Source organism: Pundamilia nyererei, unplaced genomic scaffold, assembly GCF_000239375.1.
Source record: "Pundamilia nyererei isolate P.nyererei 1_Seehausen unplaced genomic scaffold, PunNye1.0 scaffold00003, whole genome shotgun sequence".
NCBI lineage: Eukaryota > Metazoa > Chordata > Actinopteri > Cichliformes > Cichlidae > Pundamilia > Pundamilia nyererei.
Window position 1 is genome coordinate 4,894,547 of NW_005187404.1, and position 13,474 is coordinate 4,908,020.

The 13,474-nt window shown below is 40.0% G+C and overlaps 1 protein-coding gene across 2 annotated transcripts in view; it reads left to right on the top strand.

Moving 5' to 3' along the window:
* The window catches only part of fchsd2 (FCH and double SH3 domains 2), a 70,218-nt gene that overhangs the window by 48,471 nt on the left and 8,273 nt on the right, over positions 1–13,474 (top strand). For both annotated transcript variants that reach the window (XM_005720743.2, XM_005720744.2), the window contains 3 exons: positions 5,177–5,266; positions 5,487–5,549; positions 12,063–12,197. In XM_005720743.2, the coding sequence (XP_005720800.1) occupies positions 5,177–5,266; positions 5,487–5,549; positions 12,063–12,197 (288 nt within the window). The remainder of the gene's footprint in view (positions 1–5,176; positions 5,267–5,486; positions 5,550–12,062; positions 12,198–13,474) is intronic.

Sequence of the window (13,474 nt, forward strand, 5' to 3'; positions counted from 1 at the left end):
CACCCTAGCCAGATACTTATTGATTGCGCATCGATTCCCACAGATTGAACCTGTCAACACTCAATGAGATCACTGCACCGTGCGCTACCAGAAGTCTATATTTCTATTCATTCCGCTTTTCAGCTTCATTGCATTTGGCTCATTCTCTATCTAACTTCCTCTTTGGCTCCACACTACCTTTGTTATCAGGCTTTTGCATATTTGGCACCCTCTGCTGTCAAGTTAAGAAACATTTGCTTTGTCGTCATGCATTCGAATAATTTAGCAGCTCTCAGTAGCTTGTGATCTCACTTCCCTCAAAATAATTAGAGAATCTTTTCATAGCAAAGTGCAAACATGTGTCCACGTCACCTTTTTTTCTGTGCTTCATCCTCTGTCTTTCCCTCGTGCTTCCCTTTAATTTCTCTTCTAGACCAGCATTACCTTGACTAAGATGGTGAATATTTTATGAGCTCTTTGATACTAATGGCTTTATCACAGACCTCTTATCACAGATTTATAAAGGGAGTGAAAGCAGGACAAAAGACATTATGTAGGTTTGATGGGAACATTAGCTGTATTTTTTGTATTATTGATGGGAGCATTATCTGTATTATCTGTGAATTAGCTCCATCTTCCTTCCATCAAGCCTTTTCCAGTAGCAATATCAATCACAAAGCCAAGCCAGGCCTATACATTAGTTACACTACCCAAAAATATTAAGGGAACACTTGGTCATCACAGTATAACAGGAAGTCGGTTAGACTTCCTACTTCATATCAGTGTGTCAGGATAGGAAGCATAAACTGGTGCAGGTGAGTGACAACAGGTGTGCTAGAGAGGCAACACTAAGACAACCCCTTATCCCCCCTCGACAGCCAACACAACAAACACTAGGCAGACTTTTGCAACAGCAGCTGGACTACTGAGCAGTTAATTCACAGGATACATGGGTTTTGAAAACAACTTCTCAGGGTTACAGGCTGTTGTTTCGCTTCAGGGCCACACCCTTTTCAGCAGCCAGTAGTGCAACCAGGTATACAGATGTCATTTGTGTGTGATTTCTGTGTTTCGTCTTTCGGGGACTGGCGTATCAGTTTACCCCCTTAAACCTCTCCCTCACCTTACAAGCCGCATGAGTCTCTAGATTCTGCATCCATGATGGGACGGTCAACTCGAGAGGGACTGGAATTCAGGCTCTGCTCGAGTCCTTTCAGCTCAGGGTAAGAGTGGCTGTTCAAATATGCCTGAAGCTGCTAGAGATGCTTACAGCAGCCTTTGAAGCCTGGCCATCTGAGGGTTCATCTGGTAGCAGTATGGGTAAACCGTGACCATATCAAGAGTTGGTCCCTTAGCACGCATTTTTGGGTAATGCAGTTTCCGCATGGTGCCAAGAGTCTGCTGCCCCCTAGAGGGAAATGGCTTGCAGCATGGGACCTGGCATTGGTCTCGCAGGACCCGGGCAGGTCACCTGTTACGCAGGAATATCCATGATGGAGAAGTTATTATTATGTGTTTTTCTTTTAGCAGCTGCAACAGTTAGCGAGCTCCATGTACTCTCTTTTAAACTTGTACTTTATGCTGGAAACTTGATGGCTCTGAAGTAATGCTGTGGCCAAATGTGGCTGTTCTACCCAAGATCTTGACATCCAGCCATACTAATGAAGCCATAGAACTTCAGGCATGCGACCCTCCCCCCTTAGATCAGAGTGGAGGATGCAGTGGATTTTTTGTGTCTATAGATTAGGGAAACACAGAACTTTAGACACTCAGAGCAGTTCTTTATTAGTTATAATAGGAAGAACACGGGAAAAGCTCTGTCCAAGCAGGGATTTTCCCACTGAGTTGTTGACACAGTAAAACGGGTGTACGAAGTAACAGGTGCACCTGTCCCTTCAGATGTTAGTTGTCAGTGTACCAGGGTTATGGCCACATGAGGCGTTCCACTAAGTGAAATCTATGCAGGGGCATCCTGGGCAGCGTCTTGCACGTCTAAATGTCATTAGCTTAGTAACTTAAGTTTTTTTGTGATGATAAGTTGTTCCCTTAAATATTTAAGTGCTGCATTTCTGAGGAATTTGTGTTTTTCTGGCTAAGCAGTCTCTACGTCATATCATAACAAGCAGACTATCTGGTATGCCTGCTTAAGCTTGCACGATTACAATCAGTCAGTAATCAAGACTGTTATTATTTACTGTAGTTAAAGCTGTGGTTTAAAGCCAGTGTTTACAGTTAAAACAACAACTGTTGAAATGCTTATTGAATATAAAACTGCAGGTGAAACTGTGTCGAAAATAGAAGTTGTGAATTTGAGATAAAACATTATAGCTGCTTCTAATTTTAATGTAAAGGCTGAAAATGTCAGCAAGTTTCCTGTTTTTTTTGTTGTTTTACAGTTTTCTATGAGCATTTTTTTTTTATCACAAACATGAAGCAAAAACCATATATGTAAATTTGTTGGCCCACGGTTTTAGCCAAATCTTTAATTAAATATGTTAAAAAGCCAAGGGAGGCTGGGAGGTTTATATTGACAGGATTATGCATTTTAGCTGTGTGGACATGATTGGAAAAAGCAAGGCCGAGTTTTTTTGTTTGTTTGTTTCTATGATGGTCACAAAAAACTATACAAAATGAAACGCCTCACACTTTTTATAGCGCTGTATTTATTTTTCAGTGTTTTGTTATAGTTTGCACCGTTCAGTCTCCACAGATATCCAATTTTTCTAAAGTGGAATCAGTAAATACTGACAGAAAGGGAAGAGTCATGTATTCTGTGCTCTACAGATGAGCCTGTTTGTGTCTTTCTCTGAAACTGCTTGACAGTTATTACCATAACAAGGCTTAACAGCATAACTAAGTGATATGAGTGATTCTTGCTATGATAAAAGACAAGTGCAGATGGTCAAAATATACAATTAAATGCGTTATATATTCTTTTATAAATGATATAGTATGCCCCAGGCTAGCCTGTAATGCGCTGCTGAAGCTGATTAATAAAACAACATGTTCCCAAGATCAGATATCAGGAGAAAACACAGCACTGGGATGAAGGGAACACTTTTGATCTCATTAATTTGTCAGAGAGAGGCACATGGCAGTTGTATTGCATATGCTGTAGGAGATACATACTGTGTGCAGGTCATTCGGACTGAAGCTAATCAGATTAAGATTTTCTCCAATTTCTCTTAATGGAAAATCCTAAATTTTAAAGCTACCAGCTCTTTTATGCTTTGAAGTACAAGTTTAAACCAAAACCTAAAATTCCTTTATTTAAAATAAACGATTATGGGCATTTTTGCTGCTTTCCTATTTATAAGAAGCTCTCAGAGGGGGTGGGAGTGAGAACAGCTGAGGCAAGGGGCTGTTTCCATACGTAGCTGTCGGAGGCTGTTCTCAAACTGCCTCCACTAGACAATCTGGCCTTGTTGACTCACAACATCAGAGCAGGGAGTAGGTTGTGCTCTCAAAAGTATTTCACTACAAGCAAGCAAAACTAACAAGAGTTGGAAAGTTGACTGAGTGGATCTGCTCATATTTTTCTACACTATGTGTATTGACATGTGAGCACAATTGAATAAATAGGGCATAGACATAGCCATGAGTCTCAGCAAACCAACCCAGACCAGTTGGTTTGCTGAGATGATGACAGAATGCACTGTGAAAACTTACAGTACATATAGGGAGTGATTGCAGTGGTCCCCCTGTGCCTTTTATAGTTTAAATAACTCTTCTTTGCTGTTTGTCTATCACAAGGAGCTCACATACCACATTATTGCTTTTATCAGCATAGCTGCTGTTATGTGTTTAAATGCTTGTTTGTAGCACCTTTTGTATAACACAGTTTGACTTCCGTAGAGGTCTTTGTACAAGACGTGAACCCAGAATCCTTAATAATTCAATCATAAATCAATAATTGATTTACAGCTGGACTCCTGATGTTCAGTTCTGCTGGCCAGAGTTCTAATGAGCTCATGTCACGGCGAGGTGTCTGTCTGTTCATCCACAATTCACAAAAATCGCTGCTTCTCCTCAGGTATTGATCAGACTTTAGTGCAACTTGCACACAATAATCAGCCGAGTCTCCACCCAAATTGTGCTCAAGGTCAAGGTGACATTTGTCATTTTATGGACTTTTATGGGCTTTTTATTGTGATGGATGGTAATCCAGATGATCTGCTAAGCTACTGATGTCCTGGTTTTCCCTGCGAGTTTTCTATCTATCTATCCTCCATCTATTTTTCTATTTCTTTCAGTTTTGCTAGTATTGATTATAGATGCTCTGTCTGCCTGACTGTGTGCACTCTATCCACATGTGATTTGCACTCACACCATTGGCTGTGCTTCATATTGACTTACATTAATGATTTAGTGCTGCAGCTTTCCTTAAGGAACAGTTGCTAGCAGTGTAATGGCCATTATTTGTCCCCATCTTAGTCTGGTATGTTTATTGTTCAGTAGCAACAGCCAAGGCTGGTGTTTGTTAGGTGCTGCTAACGGAAGGGAAAAACTGAGGCCCATGAAGTGGCTCAGGCCTTTATTGATCAAAGTGTGGGAGTCTGTCTTGACGGCGTGTCTTTCTGTCTTACTCCATGCCTCTGTGGGATGGAGCTATCAGCTATCAGTCTGCTCTGTCAGCACTGGTGAGAAAGGAAAGAAACAGGTAATGAAAGAGGAAATTGATGAAAACAATGAGAGACAGAAGGAAAAGGAGACAGGATTAGAGATAAGAGCGAGCTGATGCGAGAGAGCTTCAATGTGAATCTCAGGGGTTCCTCTACTGGTGGATATAGCATCATCATCTAGTCTCATTAGAGTGCAGCAAGTTTTGATGATTTGTTGCTTAGGAGACTGTGTAACCCAGTTTTTAAACATTTTGGGGTGAAAATTCAGTTTGCATTGAACAGAACTCGTGCAGCTGTCAAGATGTCAAAATGAAAGCTGTGACATGAGTAGAAAGAGCTCCTTATGTTTCCTCTAACATACAGCTTCATTGTAATTTCCATCTTTTTCTTTAGGACCTTGCATTTTAGTAATCCCATCGTTTATGTAGGTAGTTGGAGCATTATTAGCATGTTTGCTAATAACCAGTCATTTGTATAGTGTTTTATATCATCTTTTCTTTTAAAGATTGATATTGGACTTTGCAGCCTTGGTACATGTGCTTCTTTAACAATCTTAACCTCTTTGCTCTCCAAAGACAATAAAGTTGAAAGCTGAAGCTCGGCTGGACCTTCTACGCCAAGTTGGGGTTGCCGTGGATACCTGGCTAAAGAGCGCCATGAACCAGGTGTGTATTGTCAGTGAGCGTTGGGAAAGCATGCAGGTATGCTGTGTGCTCATGTGCATGTCCCTGACCTGTGTGAAGATTTATTTGATATGCGTATGGTTGTGTTTGCAGTCATATCTTTGAGCACTTTTTTTTGTTGTTGTTTGTATATTTTGTGTGTATGTGTCTGCCTGTTTGCAATATGTGTATAAACCCCTGACTCTCTCCGTGCATGCTGTAGGTGATGGAGGAGCTGGAGAATGAACGTTGGGCCAGCTACACTTCCCACGACCCCTCACTGTCGGTGAGACACAGCCCCTCACTACATCTGCATTGCAGCTATTTTTTGCCAAGCCAGAACAATTAAACTTGTCTACCACTGGACAAAATTTGGACAAAATATTTAAAATGTATATATTCAAAAGTAGTTTTAAACAAAACATGGGTCCTAATGTTACTACCAGCCTGCAATATCTGTTCTCACTTGGCTAGAAAATGCAATTCCTACACCTACAGGGTAAATAACAAACTATATGACAAAGATGAATGTGCCCACCTACTGGATGTTTAGTGCTTTGGCTGTTGGAGTCTTAGGCTTTTTAAAGTGGATGTAATCATATGTAGGAGCTGATTAAGTCTAGTGCTAACTAGAGGTCTGGTTTCTGGGGAGATCAGTCCACAACTGATGTGTTGCATTGTGTGTTTTTCTTTTCATGTATGTATCTCACTATATTAGCAGTGTGTTTGAGATCATTATCACGCTGAAGTGTGAAGCCACTGACAATCAGACAGTTTCAAAGTGGTGTACATGGTGGATCACTATCTGTCTTTTCTATGTTCACCACTTGCTGAAATGCAAACCATGACAGAGCCTTCACCATGTTTTACAGATGGCTGTAGACACCCACTGTTGAACCTTTTTTTTTTTTTATCTCCATCAACAATTTGGACCTGAAATTTGAAATTTGGATTCATTACTCCATCAGACCAGTTGCCACTGATTTTCAGTCGAGTTCTCGTGTAATTTGAAGTACCTCAGTCTTTTATCCCAGTTTCCTTTCATTAAGAAGTGCTTCTTGACATCCACCCCTTCTACCGAGAGCATTTCTGAATGGATCAGCTAAAGGGTCAGCTGCATCTCTCAGCTCCTGCTGTCCAAGGAGCTTTCCTGTTTCATAAGGACACAACTTTCAGATGCTGTTCATCTGCTGTAGATAGGTTTCTTTTACACATGCCACTTGTTCTCTTGTCTTCTACCTGTCCAGTTTGCTCAATTTTTTTAAGGACACACTGCACGCCATGCTGAGTTATGCCAAGCTTTTAGCTAATAGCTCTTTGGGAATCACCTTATTACTATTTTAAGGTGTTTGAAAGCCTGGAGAACTATAGCTAAAGAGCACTTTAAAACGTTACAAGAATTTCTCGCTCCTTGTAAGCAAAATATAAAGAAATGGCTCAAGACTTTTGCACACTTTTTTGTAACTGTGTTTATTGCATTGACACTGGCCTGCTGTACCCACTAAAATGAACACCCTCACATCAGTAAGCTGTATATGATCTTTTGATTTTCCAACTGTCTCTCAGTAAATTCTTCAAATTCAAGCACGGCACTCAATTCAGCACATTCAAAAATGAAATGTTAAACTTTTAACACACGGGCTCATGGCTGCTCATTCTTTATGGTTTCATTATCCGTGAAAATCTCCCAACCAGAGTAGCTCTCCTGACAGATTACTTTCTGAAAGATGTAAATTGATAAATAATTGACCTTGGCCCTGCTGCCTAATCATCTATCACACCAGTTAAAGACTCTTAAAACGCCCCACTTCCTCAGTGGAATACTGATGTAGTTCTCTCTTAACTTTATTTCACAGCTCTTAGCTTTAATGACAAAGTAGACAGATATGACGTCTTTTGTGTATTATCTCATCATGTTTGTGAAAGTGTGCGCAAACTGTATGAATGTGCTAATGGGTCCCAAGTTTTTCATGCTCTGTGCAGAACTCCACCCTAAAAATATTAGACACTTTAGAAATACAGCTTTTATCACAGAGGTATTTTATTATGAAGTATCAAAGTGCCATATATAAACTATACACTGGCTGTAATTCAGCCTTACATGCTGTGTTCTTTTGTGTAGGGATATTTCTGCGTAATTATGTTTGTGCATTTGTATGTGAGTTGTCTTCTCTGCATTAGCTTTACAGGGAGGCAAGTGTGCCAATCACTAGTAGAGTGATCCCACATGGGGCTTTGTGAGGAGACGTGTGTCTGTCTGTCTGTCAACAAGACTAAACATAGCCAGCCTGCTTTATTGGAAGCACTTGACATTCTGCTCATGTGATATTGCAGCTTGCAGCTAACACTAGAGAGAAAGAGAGAGAGAGAGAGAGAGAGAGAGAGAGAGAGAGACACTGAACTTAAGAAAGAGAGAAAATGGAGAGAGAGATGAGCTAAATGGAAAAAGAATGAAAGAGGCATTTGTGCAGTTAAAGGGTGAAAGAAGCAGCAGCAGAGAGACAAGTACTGAAGAATGAGAAAAGTTAATTGGCTGTAAAAAAAAAAGAAAAAGAAGAAGAAGAGGAGGGGTATGAGGTGAAGGAGAAGAGCAGAGATGAGGAGAAAGTCGTGTCAGAGCAGAGGCATTGGAGGTGAGAAAGGTGGGGGTGAAAACAGCCAATAACTTGCTGTAATGTGATTTTATACTGTAAGAGATATAAGGTGTGGCATGTTTGCTCAGACAAAATGGTCCCCACACCTTGAGTCTCCTCAAGATTTGATCACGGTGCACAAACCTGCAGGTCAAATCCAATTTGTAATGAGCCAATCACATGGCATCAACTAATTTCTGCATGTAGATATGGTTAAGATGACCTGCTGACTTAACTGAGCATCAGATTGAGGAAGGAGGCTGATTTAAGTGAATGTGGTGTAAGCTTTTCAGAAGCTGCTGATCTACTGGGACACATAACCATCTCTATCTACAGAGTCTAAAAAGTAGAAAATGTCTAGAAGGGGTCAGTTCTGTGGGTGAAGATGAACACAAACTCAGATGATCAGTCATTACAGTCAAGGTATGCAGAAGAGCATCTCTAAACATACATCGTGCTTTAAAGCAGATTGGCTGTAGCAGCAGAAGACCGCATTTCTGCTGCAGCGTTTGGATAGTATTTGGTCACACAGCACACAGCATAAAAGCATGAATCCCTGCTGGCTGCTTGTGATGGTGTGGGAGATATTTTCTTGTCACCTGATCCCTTTAGTACCAACTGAGCATCATTTAAATGCCACAGATATGCCGTGGCGGACAAAACTGTGTCAACTGTGTGATGCCAACATGTCAATATGGACCCAAATCTCTGATTAATTCAACAAGGTGCTGGAATCACCTTGTTGAATGTATGCAATGAAGAATTAAAGCAGTTATAAAGGCAAAAGGGGTCAAAGCCACAAGAAAGATGTGCTTAATAGTGTCCAGTGAGTGTATGTCTCAAAATATTTTATACTAAAAACAGTCAGGAGGGTTAAAATTTTGAACAATATTTATCTTCTTTTGACGGCATTTTAAAACTTCTCTTGCCCTATTTACAAGATTTGTCTGTTGTAGGCGTTTGCTGAAAACTCAGTGTGGTTTAGATGTCATTAAAAGAACAGACCAGGAGGCACATTGAGTATTCAGGCATATGACAGCAGTTCATCTGACATAGATTTTATTTGGAGAGCCTGGGGAGACTGACAGCAGCAAAGAAAGCTGGGACATTGTTATTAACAGGGTGCAGGAAAAAGAGACAGTATGAGAAGGGAAGGAAAAGTCAGAAGTGACCGATAACAAAGAAAGAACAAAGGATTGATGTAGTGCGAGTAATAATCTGCACAGGACGTGACAGAAACACAATGAGAGCAGGGAGCAGGCTCTCTCCTCGGCCGTTTCTTCATCCCACTCAGGTTTATTAATCTGAATGAAACACTGCAAGCCGTAAAAACCGCAGGCCTCTCAGACAGCAACTGCCTTCATTACAATAACACTTTTGCAGTTATTACCTCCAGGAACAGTAAAATCTTGCACTGGCCTGTCCCCGCTGTATTGGTACATATACTGAGATGTATATTTTGTGGTACTTTATAGGGTTATTACTGGAATACATACTGGCCTTTACTTCAGGGATTAAAAGGAACTGGTCTCTGGGCTAAGCAGCGTATTCTTAAATCAACAAAGAGGATAAGCTTAATGTGAACCAACAAACAAGCAGCCACTAAAGAAATGTGGCCCTGACTGAAGCCTCCACGCCGTAGGTTCTACATGGCTGTGCTTGAAATCACCTTCTCTTTACAATGAAATTACCCTTGTCCAGGTAGTAGTGGTAAATGATGTGTTACATCAGGGGTTTATCATTTAACATGGACACTTATCAATTACTAACAGACCGCAGCAGTGTTTATTTTATGTGGTTCAGACATGTCAGTAACTATTGAAAGGATCACAGGACTGTGTCCTGATGTTTAGGTGAAACACACTCACACTCAGTTTATCTTATCCTGTAACACGTTTTCCTAAAAACGAAGTCATCTTCACGGCAGCACATCACTTAGGATGGCGTGGTTTTTAGGGAACTGTATCCAAACTGCTGAATGGATTGCCATGAATGTTGGTGTGCACATTTATGTGCCCCTCAAGATTCATTTTAACAAAACTGATGTTCCTCAGATCTCACTTTTTCATGCGTTAGCAGGACAAAACAACAAAAATTAAGGCCAGTCCTGTCAGTTTAACTATTACTGTGTTTTTACCAAGCTAATTATAGTCAGTACTTATTCATATGGTAAATGCTACTGTTTTTCTATTTATTTTAGAAATCATGGCTGAACAATATACAGCATCACGGCAAATGTAATGTTTTTATTATGCAGGTAACAGTTTTAAAGAAGCACAAACGTAAGACGATGTTTATATTTCTTCTAGGTAAAAAGTATGCTCACAATCAGGAAAACAAAAAAAGGAGGAAGAGAGGTCTATACATTATTTTTTAACACAAGCAATTTTTTGATTCATCATCATCTCCCTGAGGTCAGCTCAGGTCAGCAGGTCAAAAGGAAAAATGACCAAAAACACCTCAAAATTGCAGCAGCCATGCATCCTCAGATCCAGGAAAAAAAACGTAGGAGTGACATTATCTAAAATACTTAGCAGCCATTTCCTGAAATTAATTGGATGACAATTTTCCAGTACAGATTAATATCAGGTAAATATCAGAGCATTAGATCCAGTCTCTTTGTACAGCAAAAATAAATGACGTGTGTACAAATGTGTTTAGGCTCTTGATACAAAATACAAGACTTTAAAGACCAAATTACACTTGATACAAATTCAATACAAGAGCTTTAACCTCCTAGGACTTGGCGTCCACATATGTGGACATCACATTTTGGGTTATTTAGACCAAAATACTCAATTTTGCTCTACAAGGGCCTGATATCCACTTACGAGGACATTATAGTGCTACTGTTCTATTGAAATGTTAAACGAATATCCTCATATGTGGCTCTCATTTTTCTTAGAAACAAAAATCAGGTAAAAAAAATCTGGTAATTCTTTGTTTTTACATTCATCAGGTCCCAATCAGTCCAAATATCAAAAAGAAATAAAAAATGCATGCCGTGGAAGAGTTCGGGTCTTAGGAGGTTAAAAATAAAAATAAAACATATTAAAAGCCTTTGGTAACGTGTTACCAAGTGGGTAAAAACAGAAAGCCTTCCTCCTAAAACAAATAGTGTTAATGACACACCCATGTCAAGGTGCAAAAACATACCACAGTGTGTGTTTTTCCAACATAGGCTAGCCAACATGGGCAATTCCCTATTTTCTTACCCATTCCTTCAGATAGTTTTGATAACAGTGTCTTTTTTATTACAGAATCATATGTCAAACTCTGGAGATTAACTAAAGTACAAAAGACATACATGTTTTGTTGTGCACCGTTATAGAGTTTACTGTGTCAACAGAAATCTGATGACTAAACACAATGAACTGAGAGAACACACACACACACACACACACACACACACACACACACACACACACACACACACACACACACACACACACACACACACACACACATGCTATTTTCTCTCCCCATCTATTGTTACTGGTCAGGTCAGCCTTCTGTCTGTGATAGATCTTTCTACCAGCTGTATCACATGACTTCCCTGTAAGCCAGTGAAATTCACATGGAACAAACGAGGGAGTGGCTGGCTCATTTGAAACATTAGTCCTGGTACACCTGTGTCAAAAAAGCTACAGTACACACACTGAGCAGGATAGAGAAACTCAGACAGGAAGGAGCGATAGAAAGGTAAGGAACTATCTGTACAGATGGAAAAATGCTACAGGTGGCGAATAGACAAGTCTCGCAGCTGGTTATCGGACGCATAGTAGAAAGTGAGAAGAGAAGCTGGGATCATAACACAGCTGGGGAGCTGCAAGGTTAGTTCGAAGCAGTAGAAATAAACAGATAAGAGTATACCTAACTAGGCGTCACTTGGACAGCAGGAGTTGTGAGCACTTTGACTTTTTTTAACTGGTTTACATTAATAATTTAGCTAAACATCAAAGGAAATATAAATATACTGAGCATTTTACCATCTGGTATCATGTAAAATATGTTAAATGTTTTGCATTTAAACAGCTGTTGTTGTGTTTTTGCTCTTGAATATAGGCGTGTGTTTTAATCATTAGCTTTAAAGGTGAGTGGAGCTTTTCTTGTTTGTCCTTGTACTTATCAGAGGTTTTCATTGTGGATCTGTTTGTGTGTTAAAGGGCACAGTGGACCTGGAGCGTGAAGAGGGTGAAGAGTGTGAGGAGAATATGGAGGTTTTTGACGACAGCAGCTCCAGCCCTTCGGGGACCCTCCGCAACTATCCGCTAACCTGCAAAGTCCTGTATTCATACAAGGTGTGAAGCAGCATGCACACAGTTACAGGGTGACACACACCTGCATGCACACAGCATCAAATATCTGCCTACTAGAAAGGAAACACCTGCAGCACACAGTATTATTGTTGACATATGTATTCCATTTAAATACCTCATTAACTAATCATTAATAGAGAAGTGTTTGGTTATATGGAGGACATCTTAGGTCAACTGAACTCCTCCTCTTGCTGTTTAGATGTCCTGCCAACAAGTTTTTTCAAAACGGTCTCAAAGACTTTAGAGTCAGACCTGTTACAGATCGTCAACTTTTCCTTAATGTCAGGTGTGTTTCCGGAACCACTAAAAACTGCTGTAATCAAACCTATACTGAAAAAGGACAATCTTGACAAGACGAAAATGAACAACTACAGGCCGATTTCAAATCTCCCATTTTTAAGTAAGATCATTGAAAAAGCAGTTTCTCAACAGCTCAATTACTTCTTAAAACAGAATAACTGCTATGATGCCTTCCAGTCAGGTTTTAGACAGAACCACAGCACTGAAACCGCTCTGACCAAAGTGTTTAATGACATATGTCTGAACACAGACAGTGGAAAAATGTCAGTCCTAGTTTTACTGGATCTCAGTGCAGCATTTGATACAGTTGACCACAACATATTACTCAAACGACTGGAGAACTGGGCAGGTCTTTCAGGAACTGTACTAAACTGGTTCAAAACATACTTAGAAAACAGGAAATACTTTGTATCAATAGGTAACTTCACATCTGAGCAGACAAGTATCACATGTGGAGTTCCCCAAGGTTCCATCTTGGGACCCCCTCTGTTTAACATTTACGTGCTCCCACTGGCACAGATTATAAACAACAACAAAATAAACTACCACAGCTATGCAGATGACACACAAATATATATCACAATGTCACCAGGAGACCGAGGCCCTGTGCAGGCTCTTGGTAAATGCATTGAGGAAATTAATGACTGGTTGTGCCACAATTTTCTCCAGCTAAACAAAAACAAAACTGAGTCTTAGTCTTTGGCGCCAAAGAAAAACGATTACAGGTCACCAGAGAACTTCAATCTATACATCTAAAAACCACAAACCAGGCGAGAAATTTGGGTGTAGTGATGGATGCAGACCTAAACTTAGTAAAACACAAAAAAAAACAAAAAAAAAACAAACACATTAAGACAATAACAAAGTCAGCTTACTATCACCTCAAGAATATATCAAGGATAAAAGATCTGATGTCCCAACAGGACCTGGAAAAACTAGTCCATGCATTCATCTTTAGT